The 15,317-nt window shown below is 41.6% G+C and overlaps 1 protein-coding gene across 14 annotated transcripts in view; it reads right to left on the reverse strand.

Moving 5' to 3' along the window:
• The window catches only part of LOC126291618 (echinoderm microtubule-associated protein-like 2), a 552,411-nt gene that overhangs the window by 167,377 nt on the left and 369,717 nt on the right, over nucleotides 1-15,317 (reverse strand). For 8 of the 14 annotated variants that reach the window (XM_049985160.1, XM_049985157.1, XM_049985156.1 and 5 more), the window contains exon 2: nucleotides 13,836-14,200. The exons of the other annotated variants lie outside the window; for them this stretch is intronic. In XM_049985160.1, the coding sequence (XP_049841117.1) occupies nucleotides 13,836-13,926 (91 nt within the window). In that variant the 5' untranslated portion in view covers nucleotides 13,927-14,200. The remainder of the gene's footprint in view (nucleotides 1-13,835; nucleotides 14,201-15,317) is intronic. 14 annotated transcript variants of the gene reach the window in all.

Raw genomic sequence — 15,317 nt, forward strand, 5'->3', positions numbered from 1 at the left:
CGTCACGACGAGTGTGTACTTCTCTCAATTGAGGAATGCGGGAGACTGGCTCATCGGAAAGAAGAATCGAGGGACCTGGCAACATGAGGACCACTCGCACACCCGATTCTGAAGAGGTGGTGACGGAACCTGTTTCAGCGGACCCCACTACAAGTGCTCGTCGTATTGCACGTGACATGGGCGCTGCACACACTGCGTGTGGCGAGTAATCCACCTGTATCACGCAGAACGATTACATGCAATGCTTGTGACTGACTTTGCACCAAGGGTCGCACTGGGTCAGTAGTTGCTCCAACAATGTATTGATAGATCTGATTTGCTCAAAATCGTGCTGTTTACTCCGGAATCTCGCCTTTCCCCGCTGTTGTTTAACGTATACTTTGAAGAGATTTTTGCGAAAAGCTTAGATGGGAAAAGAAGAATAGGTATTGGTGGAAACAGAATTATAAGATTTACTGATGACATGGTATTATTGACAGAAAGCGAGCGGACAGTGAATAACATGTTGAAAGATCTGAATGAAGCTTGTGTGCAATATGGGATGCAAATAAACACAGCAAAAACAAACAGTGTGGTCATCAGTACAAGACGCAGACTGTCAAATATTAAAATAGGACAATCTATCATTAGCCAAGTAAGTGCATTTAAATGTCTTAGAAGCACAACAACTGACGACTTGAGATGTCACTCGAATTGCCATAGCAAAGGAGGCAATCATCAGAAAGAGGAGACACTTATGTGGAAAATTAGATGAAGGACTAAGGAAAAGGCTTGGCAAATGTTTAGTCTGGAGTGTGGCACTATATGGGGCAGAAACATGGACGCTGAGACGAGAGGATAAAAAAAGGTTAGAAGCATTTGAGTTGTGGATGTGGAGGAGAATCGAGAGATTAAGCTGGATGGAAAGAGTGAGTAATGAAAGAGTTGTGAGAGGAAGGAAAAGAACTGGTTGGGACATTCACTGAGAAGGGAGTGCTTACTAGCAGATGCTTTGGAAGGATTGGTTTGTGGGAGAAGACAGAGGAAGAAGGAGATGATAGACGACATAAAGGGAAGAGGAAATTATGCAGACCTGAAGAGGATGGCAGAAGACCGGACAGCCTGGAGAACTGGCATGTGAAAACCTGCCTTTTGGCAGAACATCATGGTGATGTGCTGTTTACTGAAGAGACCTCATGTGATCGTGATGGTATTTCGAACAGCAGGCACAGCCACGAGTGGGATGAGGAGAGCCCTCAGGCTGTAGCAGAGTCACACCATCAAGTACGTTTCACTGTGAATATCTGGGCCGGCATTGTAGGCGACAATCTCAATGGGCCGTATCTTTTTACCTGGTCGTCCGAATAGCCAGCGGTACTTGAGGTTGGTGCAAGGACTTCTACTGAGTTGTTGGAGAACGTAGCCTTGGCTGTTCGTGAGAGGATGTGGATACAAAATGGCGGTGCACCGCCTCACTTCAGTGCGGATGTACGCAACAATCTCAGTGCTGTATTTCCTGGTCGCTGGATTGGAAGGGGAGGTCCTATTTCATAGCCGGCAGGGTCACCTCACCCGAATCAAATGGTTCAAACGGCTCCAAGCACTATGGGACTTAACATCTGAAGTGGTCAGTCCTCTAGACTTCGAACTACTTAAACCTAACTAACCTAAGGATATCACTCACATCCAGGCGCGAGGAAGGATTCGAACCTGCGACCGCAGCAGCAGCGTGGTTCCAGACTGAAGAACCTAGAACCGCTCGGCCACAGCGGCCGGCTGACCTGAATCCCCTTCATTATTTTCCTATGACGTTATCTAGGGTGTCTACAGTCACCTGTGTATGAGACTCCAGTGTGATACATGGTACTTACTGGAACTAAGGAAAACATGTAAGTGAGGACCCACCAATATAACTTTCTTTTCACATAATCTGTTTATTTATGAATATATAGCGTAAGGTGAGGTAAATCCGACCGGGTGGGTAAACCCGACCGCCCTCTATTTACGAGAAACGGCAAAGCGGAGCGATTTCGCATTACTGTTACCATATAGAGCATTCTAAATAACGAAAATGTCACCTTGACAGCTTTGCCGCATTTGATATTTGGACACACAATAGACAACAAGTGTGTTTTCGATTGTTTCAATTTAATTATTGTGCAGATTGCATCACTAGATTTACCTTATTAAATAAAACGGTTGCAAAACAAACGGTAAGTGATTTTTTAGTGGATTTAGTGACCTATTCAGTGTATGTATCGCTTATGTTGGAAATTTCATGTGAATTATTTCTGTGTGTGGTAAATGAAAAATGGCATGGTGGGGTAATTCTGACAGCATACTTTTTATGGTATGGAATTATTTATTTATGAAAACAAAGTGAATTTTTGTTTATTTTTAGTAAAATTGTACGAAATTACAAACGACTAAACGCAATCAAAACGATATTCGCCGAGCAGTTGCTGCAATGCAAATAGATATGTCTTTACGAGTTTTCGCTTGTGATTTTAACATTCCGAGATCGAGATTGCTGTTGTACCGCCGTGCCATGAAATCATCTTTTTTCAAATAAAATTTACATTCATTTAACTTTCAGTACATTTAGTACTCAAAACATTGTTATTTTTTGAATACATTTTATTCATTTATGTAAAAAACACAATTGCTTATAATTATTTCCCAAAAATATCGTTAATTTAGAACTGTTTCTGTGCAAAATCAGCCAAACAAATAGGGAGTCGGATTTACCTCACTATTTTTGCAAATGGCAAAAATGGACGTTTCTTAAAATACGAATATCTCAAAAACTATTGATGGTGTAAATAAAATGTTTTTCAAACGGTTGCTCCTTTATATTACATATAATTTAACTTGTATAACGTTAAGGTCCGACCACGGATAAGTGTTTTCTAGCCACAAGAAATTACTAGGTCGGATTTATCCCACCTTACCCTAACCATAATTTTTGTCACAAAATGGACAATTTGCAAAATTATTTTGACCTTAAACCTTAAGTTGAATAAGCTTTTGCAAAAAAAAATTCAAAACGGCAAAAAATATGAGAAAGATTACAAGACGGCCGGACCTGCAACCCGCCCGTTACCGGGTGAAACAGCGGTGTTAACTACCGCGCTGGACACAGTCTGTCTCATTAAATGCCATTCTGCGACACATGAAAACTGTACAAGCACCATTAATGGCAAGAGTTATTCAATTACCCAAAACAGATGACGTAACTTTTAATTTGAAAGCTGTATGTCGAAAGGTTCGTGGTTAAGATGCGCACCTGTGCTTAAAGGTTAAACAGATTAGCAAACAATATGGCAATGATAAGGCTTACTTCAAAGCAGCCAAACTCTTAGTTTCAATCGGCAACCAAGATGCGGCTGGATTCGAACCGTCCCTTCTGGCAATTTTATTTTGACTAAAGCCCTGCCGACAGTTGGCTGTTAATATTTTCAAGGTTAAACTGATTGTAAGTTATTAAGACCGCTCTGACGGAACGTCTTAAAACATTACTTGCGAACACTTATTACAAGAGAACTCACTCAGCGGGCCGGCCGGTGTGGCCGTGCGGTTGTAGGCGCTACAGTCTGGAGCCGAGCGACCACTACGGTCGCAGGTTCGAATCCTGCCTCGGGCATTGATGTGTGTGATGTCCTGAGGTTAGTTAGGTTTAAGTAGTTCTAAGTTCTAGGGGACTGATGACCTCAGCTGTGAAGTCCTATAGTGCTCAGAGCCATTTGAACCATTTTTTGAATTGAACCGGTCAACGTCTAAATCTAACCACAAGATCCTTCTTTGTTTAACGGCAGTCTGTGCCTTAGTAGAGTTGTTCGGCTGTATTTACGATCAGGAGCTGATTGATTAGAACAATGATCGGGTACTAACCAGAAAGGAAAGGCAATGTAACAGCGGGACAAATTTTCAAACAACGACTAGTAGAATACTAAGGCCTATATTTATGACCAAAGAGCCGACCGAGTGAAACTCTGAGGGTCGGGTACAAACCAGAAAATAATAAGGAGGGCAGGTAGACAATGAAACACGTGACCACGAGGATTTCAGAACGTTACTCCCCTTTATCAGCAAGCTGCTCCATGGATCCACGGCACGTCGAATGAGTACTGTTTTGCCATCCTCGAACTCTTTCGATAGTTTCGTTCTCCTCTGTACTACTTTCACTGTCTGCGTCACTGTAGTCCTGGTAACTGCCCTGTTAATCCTATAAAATTCTGTCGGTAAGCCATCGGCCCCTGGTCATTTGTTTGTCGGAGATTTGCCTACGGCAGGATAGTAACTGACCAATGCATGCTAGCGAAAGGCCTCTCACTAGCTCCCGGGAGAGGGCACTATATGAGCGCTACTTTCACCCAACTGTGAGTCTCTCACCTTCCATTCGTTATTGGTGTCCCTGGCGGCATAGATTACCAGTCGCGTCTTGCAGCTGAAACCGCCGCCTGAAGACGCCGAAAAGTTGCTTCGATGAAATATTGTGGCGCTTGCACCTATGTGCGACAGATCCGACGGGAAGTACCGAAAAATCGAAACAGAAAGTTGCCGGATATCTTGTTTTGTGCTGCTGACAGCAGATGCCAGTCAGAATATAGTGTGTTACGTTTTGCTGGAAATAATGTGTGTGCTGGCGCGTATTGCCTCGTAGATACGTGCAAGAGTCCGCTGTGTTGCGTTGCGCCTTGGCCGCTAAACGCCGACTCAGCCGTCACCTAATTGCCCCCCTCTAATGGCCAGCAGGAAAACACGCCGTGACGTCACGTCACGTAATGTGATGTGACGTGAGAACACAGCGCAACAGCAGGCGCCGGTACTATCTTTCTGGCCCACTGCATCACCTCCGAAACATACACGGCGTTTCTACAAAGACCTCACAACTTCGAAAACTTATATCAATGACTTGTAGAACTTTTCGTCTTCTGTAGAGCTGTAAAACCACCACACACTACCGTACTCTTCCGTAAGTAAGCACACACTACAGTACTTTCCTAGTAGCCTTGGTCAGTTAAGGTCGTACCCGCATTTCCTGTACGTCAGGTGTGTTGCATACCGACCGGGCGCTGCCGCATAACGCTCGCTTTCATTATGTATGTCGTCAGTGTCTTGCTTGATTCCCCAAAAATGCTGAGGCGGTGAAACGTCTAGAAACCGAATGAGGGTATATAAAGGGCCGGGTAATCTGAACAACATCTTTGTTCTACTTATTTATGCGACTGTCTGTTACTGAAGAATATAGAGCATTTACAGCAAACAAATTGTCACAGTTTAATTCAGGTTTAATTCGAAAGTTGTTGGTCTGTAACGTGAAACAGAGGGGTGTCGTTGTAAAAATAAAGAAAACGATACACATCTATCATATAACACTAGAAAACAATTTCTTCAAGAAAAAGGTAAAACAAAAAATTCTTAAAACAAACATATATGATACATCGCTTCAATACTTCGTCGAACTTACATGAATCATATTTCTGTTATTCATAACAATTTTCGCATTTATCAATTATAATATGTAACTCCTACCTTTCATCATGATGAACGTTCTATTGAGTACAAAATAACAACAATAAATTATAAAATTTTTTTCATGTTTCCCCAAGTAAGCTCCTTACATCGAAATTAATTGCTCTGGTTATATAAAAGGGCAGAAGTTATGTCATCAACAAATGTTTATTATTGATAAAACTGAATTTATATTGTGTAAGAGTATAATACACTACCACTGAATAATTTTCTGTTCTAATTATGTGCAAAACAAACACTCAAAGAAAAAAACCAAAGGGAAGTCGCAAGGTGTCGATTTCTCTCTCATACATTCGTTTACTTTTCTTTCCATACCAATTTTTCTAACACTGCTGGTAATGCTACCATCTACTACGTCAGTATGTACTGTACCAAAACTACAGAACCGTAGTTTTGAAGGGCCGACTCTCCTTTATATATGGGTGCATAGCCGCTGCAGATTTCTTCGGGAAAGCCATTGTCCTGCATAAGCTTTTTTTAAAAAAAAATAAACATTTTATGTCTTTCTGCAACGAAGTGTGCACTGATATGAAACTTCCAGGCAGATTAAAACTGTGTACCGGATAGAGACTCGAACTCAGGACGTTTCCCAATCGCGAGCGAGTGCACCAACGGCTGAGCTAACCAAGCACGACTCACGACCCGTCCTCGTAGCTTGACTTCCGTTAGTATCTTATCTCGTACCTTACAAACTTCACTAAAGTTCTCCTGCGAAACTTGCACGTGAAAGATAAGGGTTCCGACTTCGAGTCTCTGTCCGGCACACAGTTTTAATCTGTCTGGAAGTTTCACTTTGTCATTATTTTGCGCTATTTGCTGATTTCGCCTCCTCGGGCATTTTCAAGCTACTTCGGTCACAGTGAAGAAGTATAATCACGTTTCTTATTTTCAAGAAATCAGTGTGATGGAAGCTCCATCTAACAGTATCCATAATGTTGCTTTTGAATGTAGTGGTAACGGGCACAACGTAGGAGTGAATTGCGTGTGTAAAATGCAATCCTAATGCGGGTCTTTATCGCCATGCCATTTGATTTTTAGACGTTGACCATGTCATCTGCAGTTTTATTTTAAACACGAACCAACGAGTTTAGTGTGGGTGACATTGGTACGGCGTCAAAGATTCGCATGATGGTTGGATTTTATTATTTTATCCACGGAATTCACATCTATGTTTTGCCCATCACAAATACTTCAATAGGCGACCTTTATTAGAGGTACCATTGCGTGGAGTTTCCTCCACACTAATTTGTGGAAAATAAGACAAGCTATTATTTTTAGACAGAGGGATCCAAAAAAGTGTTCCCACTGTTAAAAAGTCCATAACTGGCAAACTAACTGACGGAGTTGTATCATCTCTGATAGCGTAATAGTTTGTAGTTCCGGTACTCACCACAGAAACGTTGTATTGTGTTTTGTTTTGTCGGATGACAGTCTCCAGATAGTGTTTTGTTCTTAGTTGCACCTAGTTACTCGAGTAAACACATGGCTGACGCAAGGCTTACATTCGAGGAAAGGAAGTCAGTTTTGAAGTGGTATTTTAAGCACGAAAACATTAATGAGGTTCAACGGCAATGGCGAAATGTGTATCAAACAGAGCCACCGACACGTTTAATACTTCGTCGCATTCGAGACAAATTTGAAGCTGAAGGCTGTGTTAAAGATGTACACAACAATCTGGACGACCTGTAACAGTAACAAGTCTAGCTAACTCCCGTCGTGTGTTACAATTGACTCGCTCACGACAGAAGTCTGAGAGACAGTGTGCCCGTGAAACTGGAGTGAGTCGCTCAAGTGTTCGGCGAATTTTGAAGATGGCGAAGTGGAAATGCTGCATCCCACGATTGCTACACGCAATGAACGAGGACGACCCAGATCGTAGAATGGAGTACTGCGAGTGGTTTACTAACATGGTGCGCAATGACGAGTTTGCAGAGATGATTGTGTGATCTGATGAGGCACAGTTCAAACTCAATGGTACAGTAAATCGCCACAATTGCATCTACTGGGCCGCCGAAAATCTGAACGTTCGTGTAGACAAAGCCGTGAATTTGCCAGGAGTAAATGTGTGGTGTGGGTTGTCTTACCGGGGCTTGATTGGTCCATTCTTCTTTGGCACAGTTACCGGTGAGGTGTAACTTCACAAGCTTCAGACATCTATTTTACCTGCCATCCGAGACTTGTATGGAGACGGAAGAGTTTACTTTCAACAAAATGGTGCCCCAGCCCACTACCAGAATCGTGTTAGGGCGTATCTCGACGAAAATCTACCAGGAAGATGGATAGGCCGTAGAGGTGCTCTGGAGTATCCACCACGTTCCCCACACATAACTCCTCTGAACTTTTATATTCATACTGGAGCAACGAATGAAAATTTGTACCAAAGCCGGGATTCGAATCCAAGACACCTGCACAGTAGGCAGATGTGCTAACCATTGGCTTGAATGTGGAAGGAAGATAGGATTTTACGTCCCGTTGACGTCGAGGTCATCAGAGACTGAGATAGGGAAGGAAAGAGACCGAGGCCTTTCAAAGGAACCATCCCGGCATTTGCCTGTAGTGATATAGGGAGATCATGGAAAACCTAAATCAGGACAGCTGGAGCTCGGGTTTGAGCCGTCGTCTTCCAGAAGCGGCTCCAGTGACTACCACTGCGTCACCTCGCTCGGTACAGTTATGATACAGCCTTGCCCAAAATTCATATGAAATGTCTGATACCACCTTTTTTTTATATGGATCCGGATAATAATCGGACAATTTAGTGCTTCCTAGGGACTTGTATGTGTGTGTGTGTGTGTGTGTGTGTGTGTGTGTGTGTGTGTGTGTGTATCCAATTTCCTAATAATACTTTATATTCATTGTGGAAGCAAATAGAAGGTTCTGGAAAAACGTATAGTGTCATTATCAAGAGATTGTTGTCATTAACAAAATTATAATCAGGATCATTTAGTAATCGCGAAAGCGTTACGGAGATGATAGATAAACTCCAGTGGAAGACTCTGCAGGAGAGACGCTCAGTAGCTTGGTACGGACTTTTGTTAAAGTTTCGACAACATACCTTCACCGAAGAGTCGAGCAGTATATTGCTCCCTCCTACGTATATCTCGCGAAGAAACCATGAGGATAAAATCAGAGAGATTAGAGCCCACACAGAAGCACACCGACAATCCTCCTTTCCACGAACAATACGAGACTGGAATAGAAGGGAGAACCGATAGAGGTACTCAGGGTACCCTCCGCCACACACCTTCAGGTGGCTTGCGGACTATAGATGTAGATGTAGATAATTGACAAACTGAAGGAATAAATAAACAGGAACAGGTAATAAAATGATGTAGAAGTGTTGGCATAGGCGGCCGGCGCCTCTAATTACCGTAATTACAATCGAGTAACACAAAGAACCATATTATCTTGAAAAGCAGCTTAAAAGTTATTACCAAGCGATGTATTTTCATTTGTTATTTATTTTTATGTCTTCCTCTGCAATTAATAGTCCTTGTAATTAAATTTCTAATTAATTTTCCAACTGTTTACATCTCACAGTTTTCCATTTGCAGAAATTGATGCCTTATCTGTACTTTCTATGTATTTAATCGAGTAAAGCACGAGCTCTGTACTACCAGTATATGTTAGGAACCGAATCCAAGCTGTAATTAATTATGTAACTAAAATAATACGAGAGGTATTATTGTAATTAAAGGTCACAATGCTACAGAAGATTGTTATTAGAAAATTGTATTTTATACCTTATTCGGCTGTAATATGAGTCTTTACGTTTTGTAAATTTTAATATTAACATTAAAATTGTGCAAATTTAATAATGGACTATTTTGGAAGTTATTGTTAAAATTCTATACAAAGCGATTCTGCGACAGTTCAGTTCATTCAATGGATTTCAGTCAGTCAGTTAGTTGTTGTTGAGTCTGCTAGAGAGTCTGTTTGGAAGTCAAAGAGATCTGTAAAGTCTGTGTTATGTTTACATGCCAAGTGTGCAGTTCGGATGTTAATGTGAATGACATTTTGTTTACCATGAAAATTTCACATTCATTTATCAATGGACCAGCCAGAAGAAACTTCAGTAACATTCAGCTACAATCGTTACACAGTGGCTTGCACAATTTCACGCACTATCCTTGCACGCCTACATCCTCAATCCAAATTCCCACTCATGCGTCAGCCCACTGGTATTTCCCCCAAATTCTAACAGAATTGCAGAGGCTCTCCGAATGTATTGGAATAGCACCTCAGCACCGAACCTGCTTGAAACCCAGGCATATATAAATCATAGATGTGTAGGACTCTAAAAGGGCTCTGGAACCATTCTGTTTGATTTGACTGACGCAGCTATGCCTGCGTTTCGTTTGATGCTTAGGTGCTACTCTATACAGCTGCGCAAGGCTGTTCGAGTTTAGGTGGAACACCAAGTGGACTGAGTTATGAATGAGAATTTGGATTAGAGGAGAGAGACGTGCGAAGGTAGTTTGTGCAAAGCCATTGTGGTGTAGTGGTTAATACATCTGTCTACTGAGCAGGAGACCCAGGTTCGAACCCCAGCCTTGGCACAAATTTTCATTTGTCACTTCAATCTGCATCATAGATGTCAGACTTGAAAACGTCTCTGGAAATACATAGTTTCATTTGGTGTGTGATTATAGTTTTTCACTGTGACGGAAAGCTTGGAAAATCCCAATGGGGTGACGACAGGGAGATCAATGACCTCCCTCCCTCCTACTTTTTCTTTTTTCTTTTTTTCGAAAACTGCATAAGGTTTTTTTACCTTACAGGTAAACAGATTGAAAGTGACTTCAATTGGCTATGTGGTGCTCGTACTATATGGAGCCGATTTCTTGGCAGACTCGCTGCAGCATGTCTCAGGTGTAACTTGTTCGATAATAAGGTTTAAAATGTAAGCAGCAGCCAGCCACAAGTATGGTTTACAGAAGTTTATTTAACTCAAACAATTACCAGGTTCGCATTTATTACAAATCCATCTGCAGATTGTTCTTACAGCTTTCGTTTCTTTCCCGCTGGGGCCTCGTTTTGTGTTCGTTACTGGCGTGAGAGTTTTCGTTCAAAATTCGGTAAACCTGCGAGAATTTTTATCTTATTCTGAGCGTCACAGACACATTCATCCAATGATCTTTAAGTTAGTAAGACAGGAAATGTTGCTAAAACTTACGCGGTTGGTGTTTCTGTTCTATGAATTCGTCATGTGTGTGTTTTCTGCGTTATGAAGTTAAGACATTTTCGCTAATGCATTACTTGAGCGCTATTAAATTCTCTGTAAACTACTATACCAGCGACTATATTACTTTTCTTGGCAGCGCACATTCTCAACACTAAAAAAAACGTGGACTACCTTCGAATGTGTAACAGAAACACTAGTTTCAAAGAAGTTAGAGCAATAAGAATGTTAAGTTACAGATGTATGTGGTATATGGGCCAGTAAAATATGACTTTGGTAGAGCGATGAAATTAATTTAAGCGTCCAAAAGATAAGAAAAATTATGTACAATAAATTCTAATGTGGCGTTCTCTTGAATGGCTAAGATTACACAAACAAAAATTACATACAAAGAACGTATAAGGGTGCATACTGGAATCAGATGTAATATCTGTTACATTGCGAACAGATAAGGCATTTTTACATTTAATAGTACCAGCGTCCGACATGGGCATTGTATTTATTAACAATATATAGAGTAAAATACAACAGCACAATAAAACATGCTTTCATCCATTGTTGTTAAAGTGATGAGACTGAATATAAAAATTGGATCAACAGATGCATTCTACAACATATGTAGAATCATAGAATTGTTTCTTACACTGATTAGCCAATTATCAAGTTATTTTGAGACTTTTTGCGTCCTCCTCCAATTTTTTTTGGTTTTTCTGCATACAGCGAGAAATGAGATTTTGGCGTTTGCAAGCACATTTCACCCAAACACTTCACTTTCACTGTGTGTGTATTGGTTGTGTGCCTACTGTTTACAGTGTCACCAGCTGCTGCTGTATCTATTTTGGTATTCTTATTCGCGTTGTGATGCCTGCGTTGGAGATGCTCTGAAATAAAAACAGTGAGGTGGGGGTAGGGGGGGGGACACCAGAATTTGCGTGTAGGGAATCGCAAATATTGAGATTCTTGAAACTTCCTGGCAGATTAAAACTGTGTGCCGGACAGAGACTCGAACCCTTCTTCCAGGAGTGCTAGTTCTGCAAGGTTCGCAGGAGAGCTTCTGTGAAGTTTGGAAGGTACGAGATAGTAAACCTCCCCTTAAATGGTCATTACACTTCCAACTTCAGCTGAGTCTTCGTTTTCTACAAATAGTTACACGCACAGCTGGTGAAAAGGCATGGTGAGGTGAACCACAGCTCAGTAATGTTATAGACTCAAGGCGAGGAGTGACTTACTATGCTCTTCGGTAGCCCAGTAAATAAAAACGAAATGCTGCTTGTAATTCTCCATGTGGTTAAACACGGTCTGTTCATAACTGGAGTGACTCGGTCTGGAAGTCTAGTGTGAAAAGAAGACGCCGAACGTGCGTGGGATGTTATAATGTAACCACGGCTGGAGACAGGAATCAGATTTCTTAAGTATAATCCCAAACAGAACGTTGTTTGATTAAAAATATTCGAACAAGTATTATACTCAAGAGTAGCTTCAAATTTCAGTGGAAACAATTTACTTAGCGTACCATAATTTCGATTCCACAAGGGTCGCTCGACGGAGAATGCTATTTATGTGTTCTCTCATCAAATAGTACATGCCGAAGCTAGAAAGATATCGGTAATTGGTATTTTCTGTGATCTTTACAAGATGTTTGACTGTGTAGAAAACCTGAAGTTCTGTGGAACTTACGACTTAACGCACAGTAAACAAACATAGTCAACAAACAGAATGCAAAAGGTTGTGCTGAATAACTGAAACAACGTTCGAAGCCCAGAAAATTTCAGTGACTGGGAAGAAATCACAAAGGCAGGAGCACAGGGTTCAATTTTGGGACCATTCCTATTCCTTACATATGTGAACATGTGAATGACCGTCCACTTAAAATTCAAGAAGCAGAATTGGTACTTTTGCAGATGATACTAGTATTATAATAAATCCCATTACAGAGAAAGCAACAGAAAAGTTGGTAAATGTTTTCCAAAGAATTATAAAGTGGTTCTCGAAAAAATGGACTCTTCCCAAACACATTATGTTCAATCCTGTATAACAGAGTCGTACTAACATTAGATGAGACACATGAGTACAAGTCAGTAAGAAGGACAGAATGTTCAAAAATTTTTGAGTGTACATATTGATGACAACTTTAAGTGAAAGATACGTAATGTGGAGCTTCTTAAGCAATTAAGTTCAGCTCTTTTGCTATTCCTATACTTGCTTATCTTTGAAACAAACCAATAAACCTCCTGATATATTTTGCATATTTCCGCTCAATAATGTGTTGCGGAATGATTATCTGGGGTAACTCATCACTTAGAAAGAAAATACTGATTGCACAAAAGCGAACAAAAAGAGAGATGTCGTGTTCACCCACGGACGTTAAGTAAGAAACTTTTTAAGGAGCTAGGCGTTTTAACTGCGCCTTTACAATACACATATTCGCTAATGAAATTCCCCACAAGTAATGCATCACAATTTAAGAAGAAAGGAGATTTGTCCATACCAATAAGACTAAAGGGAAAAATGACTATTATTAATTATCAAAGATTTCAGTAGCTCAGAAAGGAGTTCAATATGCAGCAACAAAAATCTTTGATTATTTGCCGAATAACTTAACATGTCTGATAGGTAGCTTACCCTTGTTTTTTTAAGCCTAGTTGCGTGAGTGGGGCTGGAATTATGTTCATTAATGTTAATACTGATCATGTATACAGAAATCGATAAAAGACTCGTTCATATGATCTATGGATCATGCAACTAACAAGGAAAATGTTTTATGTTCTGATATTCATGTATTCTTTTTATGGAGGATGGTAAAGTTACACAAAAAAAGAAGAAAGTAAAAAATTGTGGAGGTAGATTCCTCACGTGGTTGTTATTTCAACTAATCCTAACAGAATCTGGAAATACTTTGATTCTTTGTTTAGAACTTGGTAATGCTTTGCTTACATATTTATCCCCAGACCTGGAGGTCACTGTGTCATACCCCGCCTAAGACCAAGAGGGTTGTTTACGTACATGGCAAGCCGGCCATTGCGGCAGTTATTAAGAGAGCAGTAAGGTGAGTAATAATCACAGAGGGGCTAAATGCTGCAAATGACTTCCGGAAGTGGACACATTCCGTACCAACACAACACGTCTGCACCCTACTTACTCCACGCCTCCATGACGTCATCGTTGACGTCGGCGCCCGGCGACTTGAGAGGCGCGCCCGTGGCGCCCTCCGATATCCGCGACAGGTACATCAGGTGGTCGTGGTGCGGCCGCGCGCCGACAGGTGGCTCTCACAGCGGCGGCATGCTCCTCAGTCCACACAAACACGCCGCCCCGGGCGATCCCACGTGGCGAGCCGCGGGAAAATAAACAAGATGCAGGCAGTGCGGGTGTAGAGGAGGAAGACGAGATGCCAAGAGGAGCCAAGGTCGCCCAGTCTTCCCAGTAAGGAAGCAGAAGAGGATGGAGCCGCGGGCCACCAGCTGGGACGCGTCGGGTAGTCTTCTGAGCAGCCTCGCAGCTTATCTGGCGGAGAAAGTCCTTCCTCAAGAACTGAACACTTGTCACACGTCTCGCGACCGTGACGTCCGCGGATTTTGGAGGCTGCGTCGTGTATTGCCGGAAAAATAACCATCACAGAAATGAAGCGACTACTAATCTTTAAACGTCTGACAAATTAAAACTGTGTGTGTCGGACTAGGACAAAACTCTAAACATTCGTCTTCCGTAGTCTGTATTGTTACAGAAAATTTTTCCTTTGTACAAAATTTTATTCGACAAATTATAGCATTGCCCGCAAATACATCATGAAATCAGACAATAAAAAAAATTATAAATGATTGTGTATACCAGGGGTAGTCAACCTTTTTACCTACAACCCACTTTTGTTATCTCTGTTACTAGTAGAATTTTCTAACCGTTCACCGATTCTAATGTAATAGTGATTTAGCGGGCACAGGTGCCTCGTTCACTACCCTAAGCGCTTTAGTCCGGAACCGCGCTGCTTCTGCGGTCGCAAGTTCGAATCCCGCCTTGGGCACGGATATGCTAGTTAAGATTAAGTAGTTCTAAGTCTAGGGGACTGATGACCTCAGATGTTAAGTTCCATAGTGCTTAGAGCCATTTGTTGACTACCAGTGGCGAACACTGATCACAAAAAAATGGTTCAAATGGCTCTGAGCATTATGGGACTTAACATCTGAGGTCATCAGTCCCTTAGAACTTAAACCTACCTAACCAAAGGACATCACACACATCCATGCCCGAGGCAGGATTCGAACCTGCGACCGTAGCAGCAGTGCGGTTCCCGGCTATAGCGCCCAGAACCGCTCGGCCACTCCAACCGGCTCACTGATCACATTCACGAATATTGGATCCACCTGATAGCCATGAACCGTGTACTTCAGGATGTCGTATGAGAAAAAACAGGAGTTGTAAAGGCTTTTTAAATTACCGCTACCAGTCACAAACTTTTATGACTACTGTATTATTTATTTAGCGACACGTTTCGAGGCAACACCTCGTCTTCAGGCTAAATGGCAAACAATTTTACAATAAGGTCATACTGATGTTACATAGTCTTCTCGTAAATGCTGTGGTTATCCTGTGGAAGAAGAGAAAAATTAGTAAGAGGCGATGTTAC

The sequence above is a fragment of the Schistocerca gregaria genome, chromosome 9 (genome assembly GCF_023897955.1).
Source record: "Schistocerca gregaria isolate iqSchGreg1 chromosome 9, iqSchGreg1.2, whole genome shotgun sequence".
In the NCBI taxonomy this organism is placed as follows: Eukaryota; Metazoa; Arthropoda; class Insecta; order Orthoptera; family Acrididae; genus Schistocerca; species Schistocerca gregaria.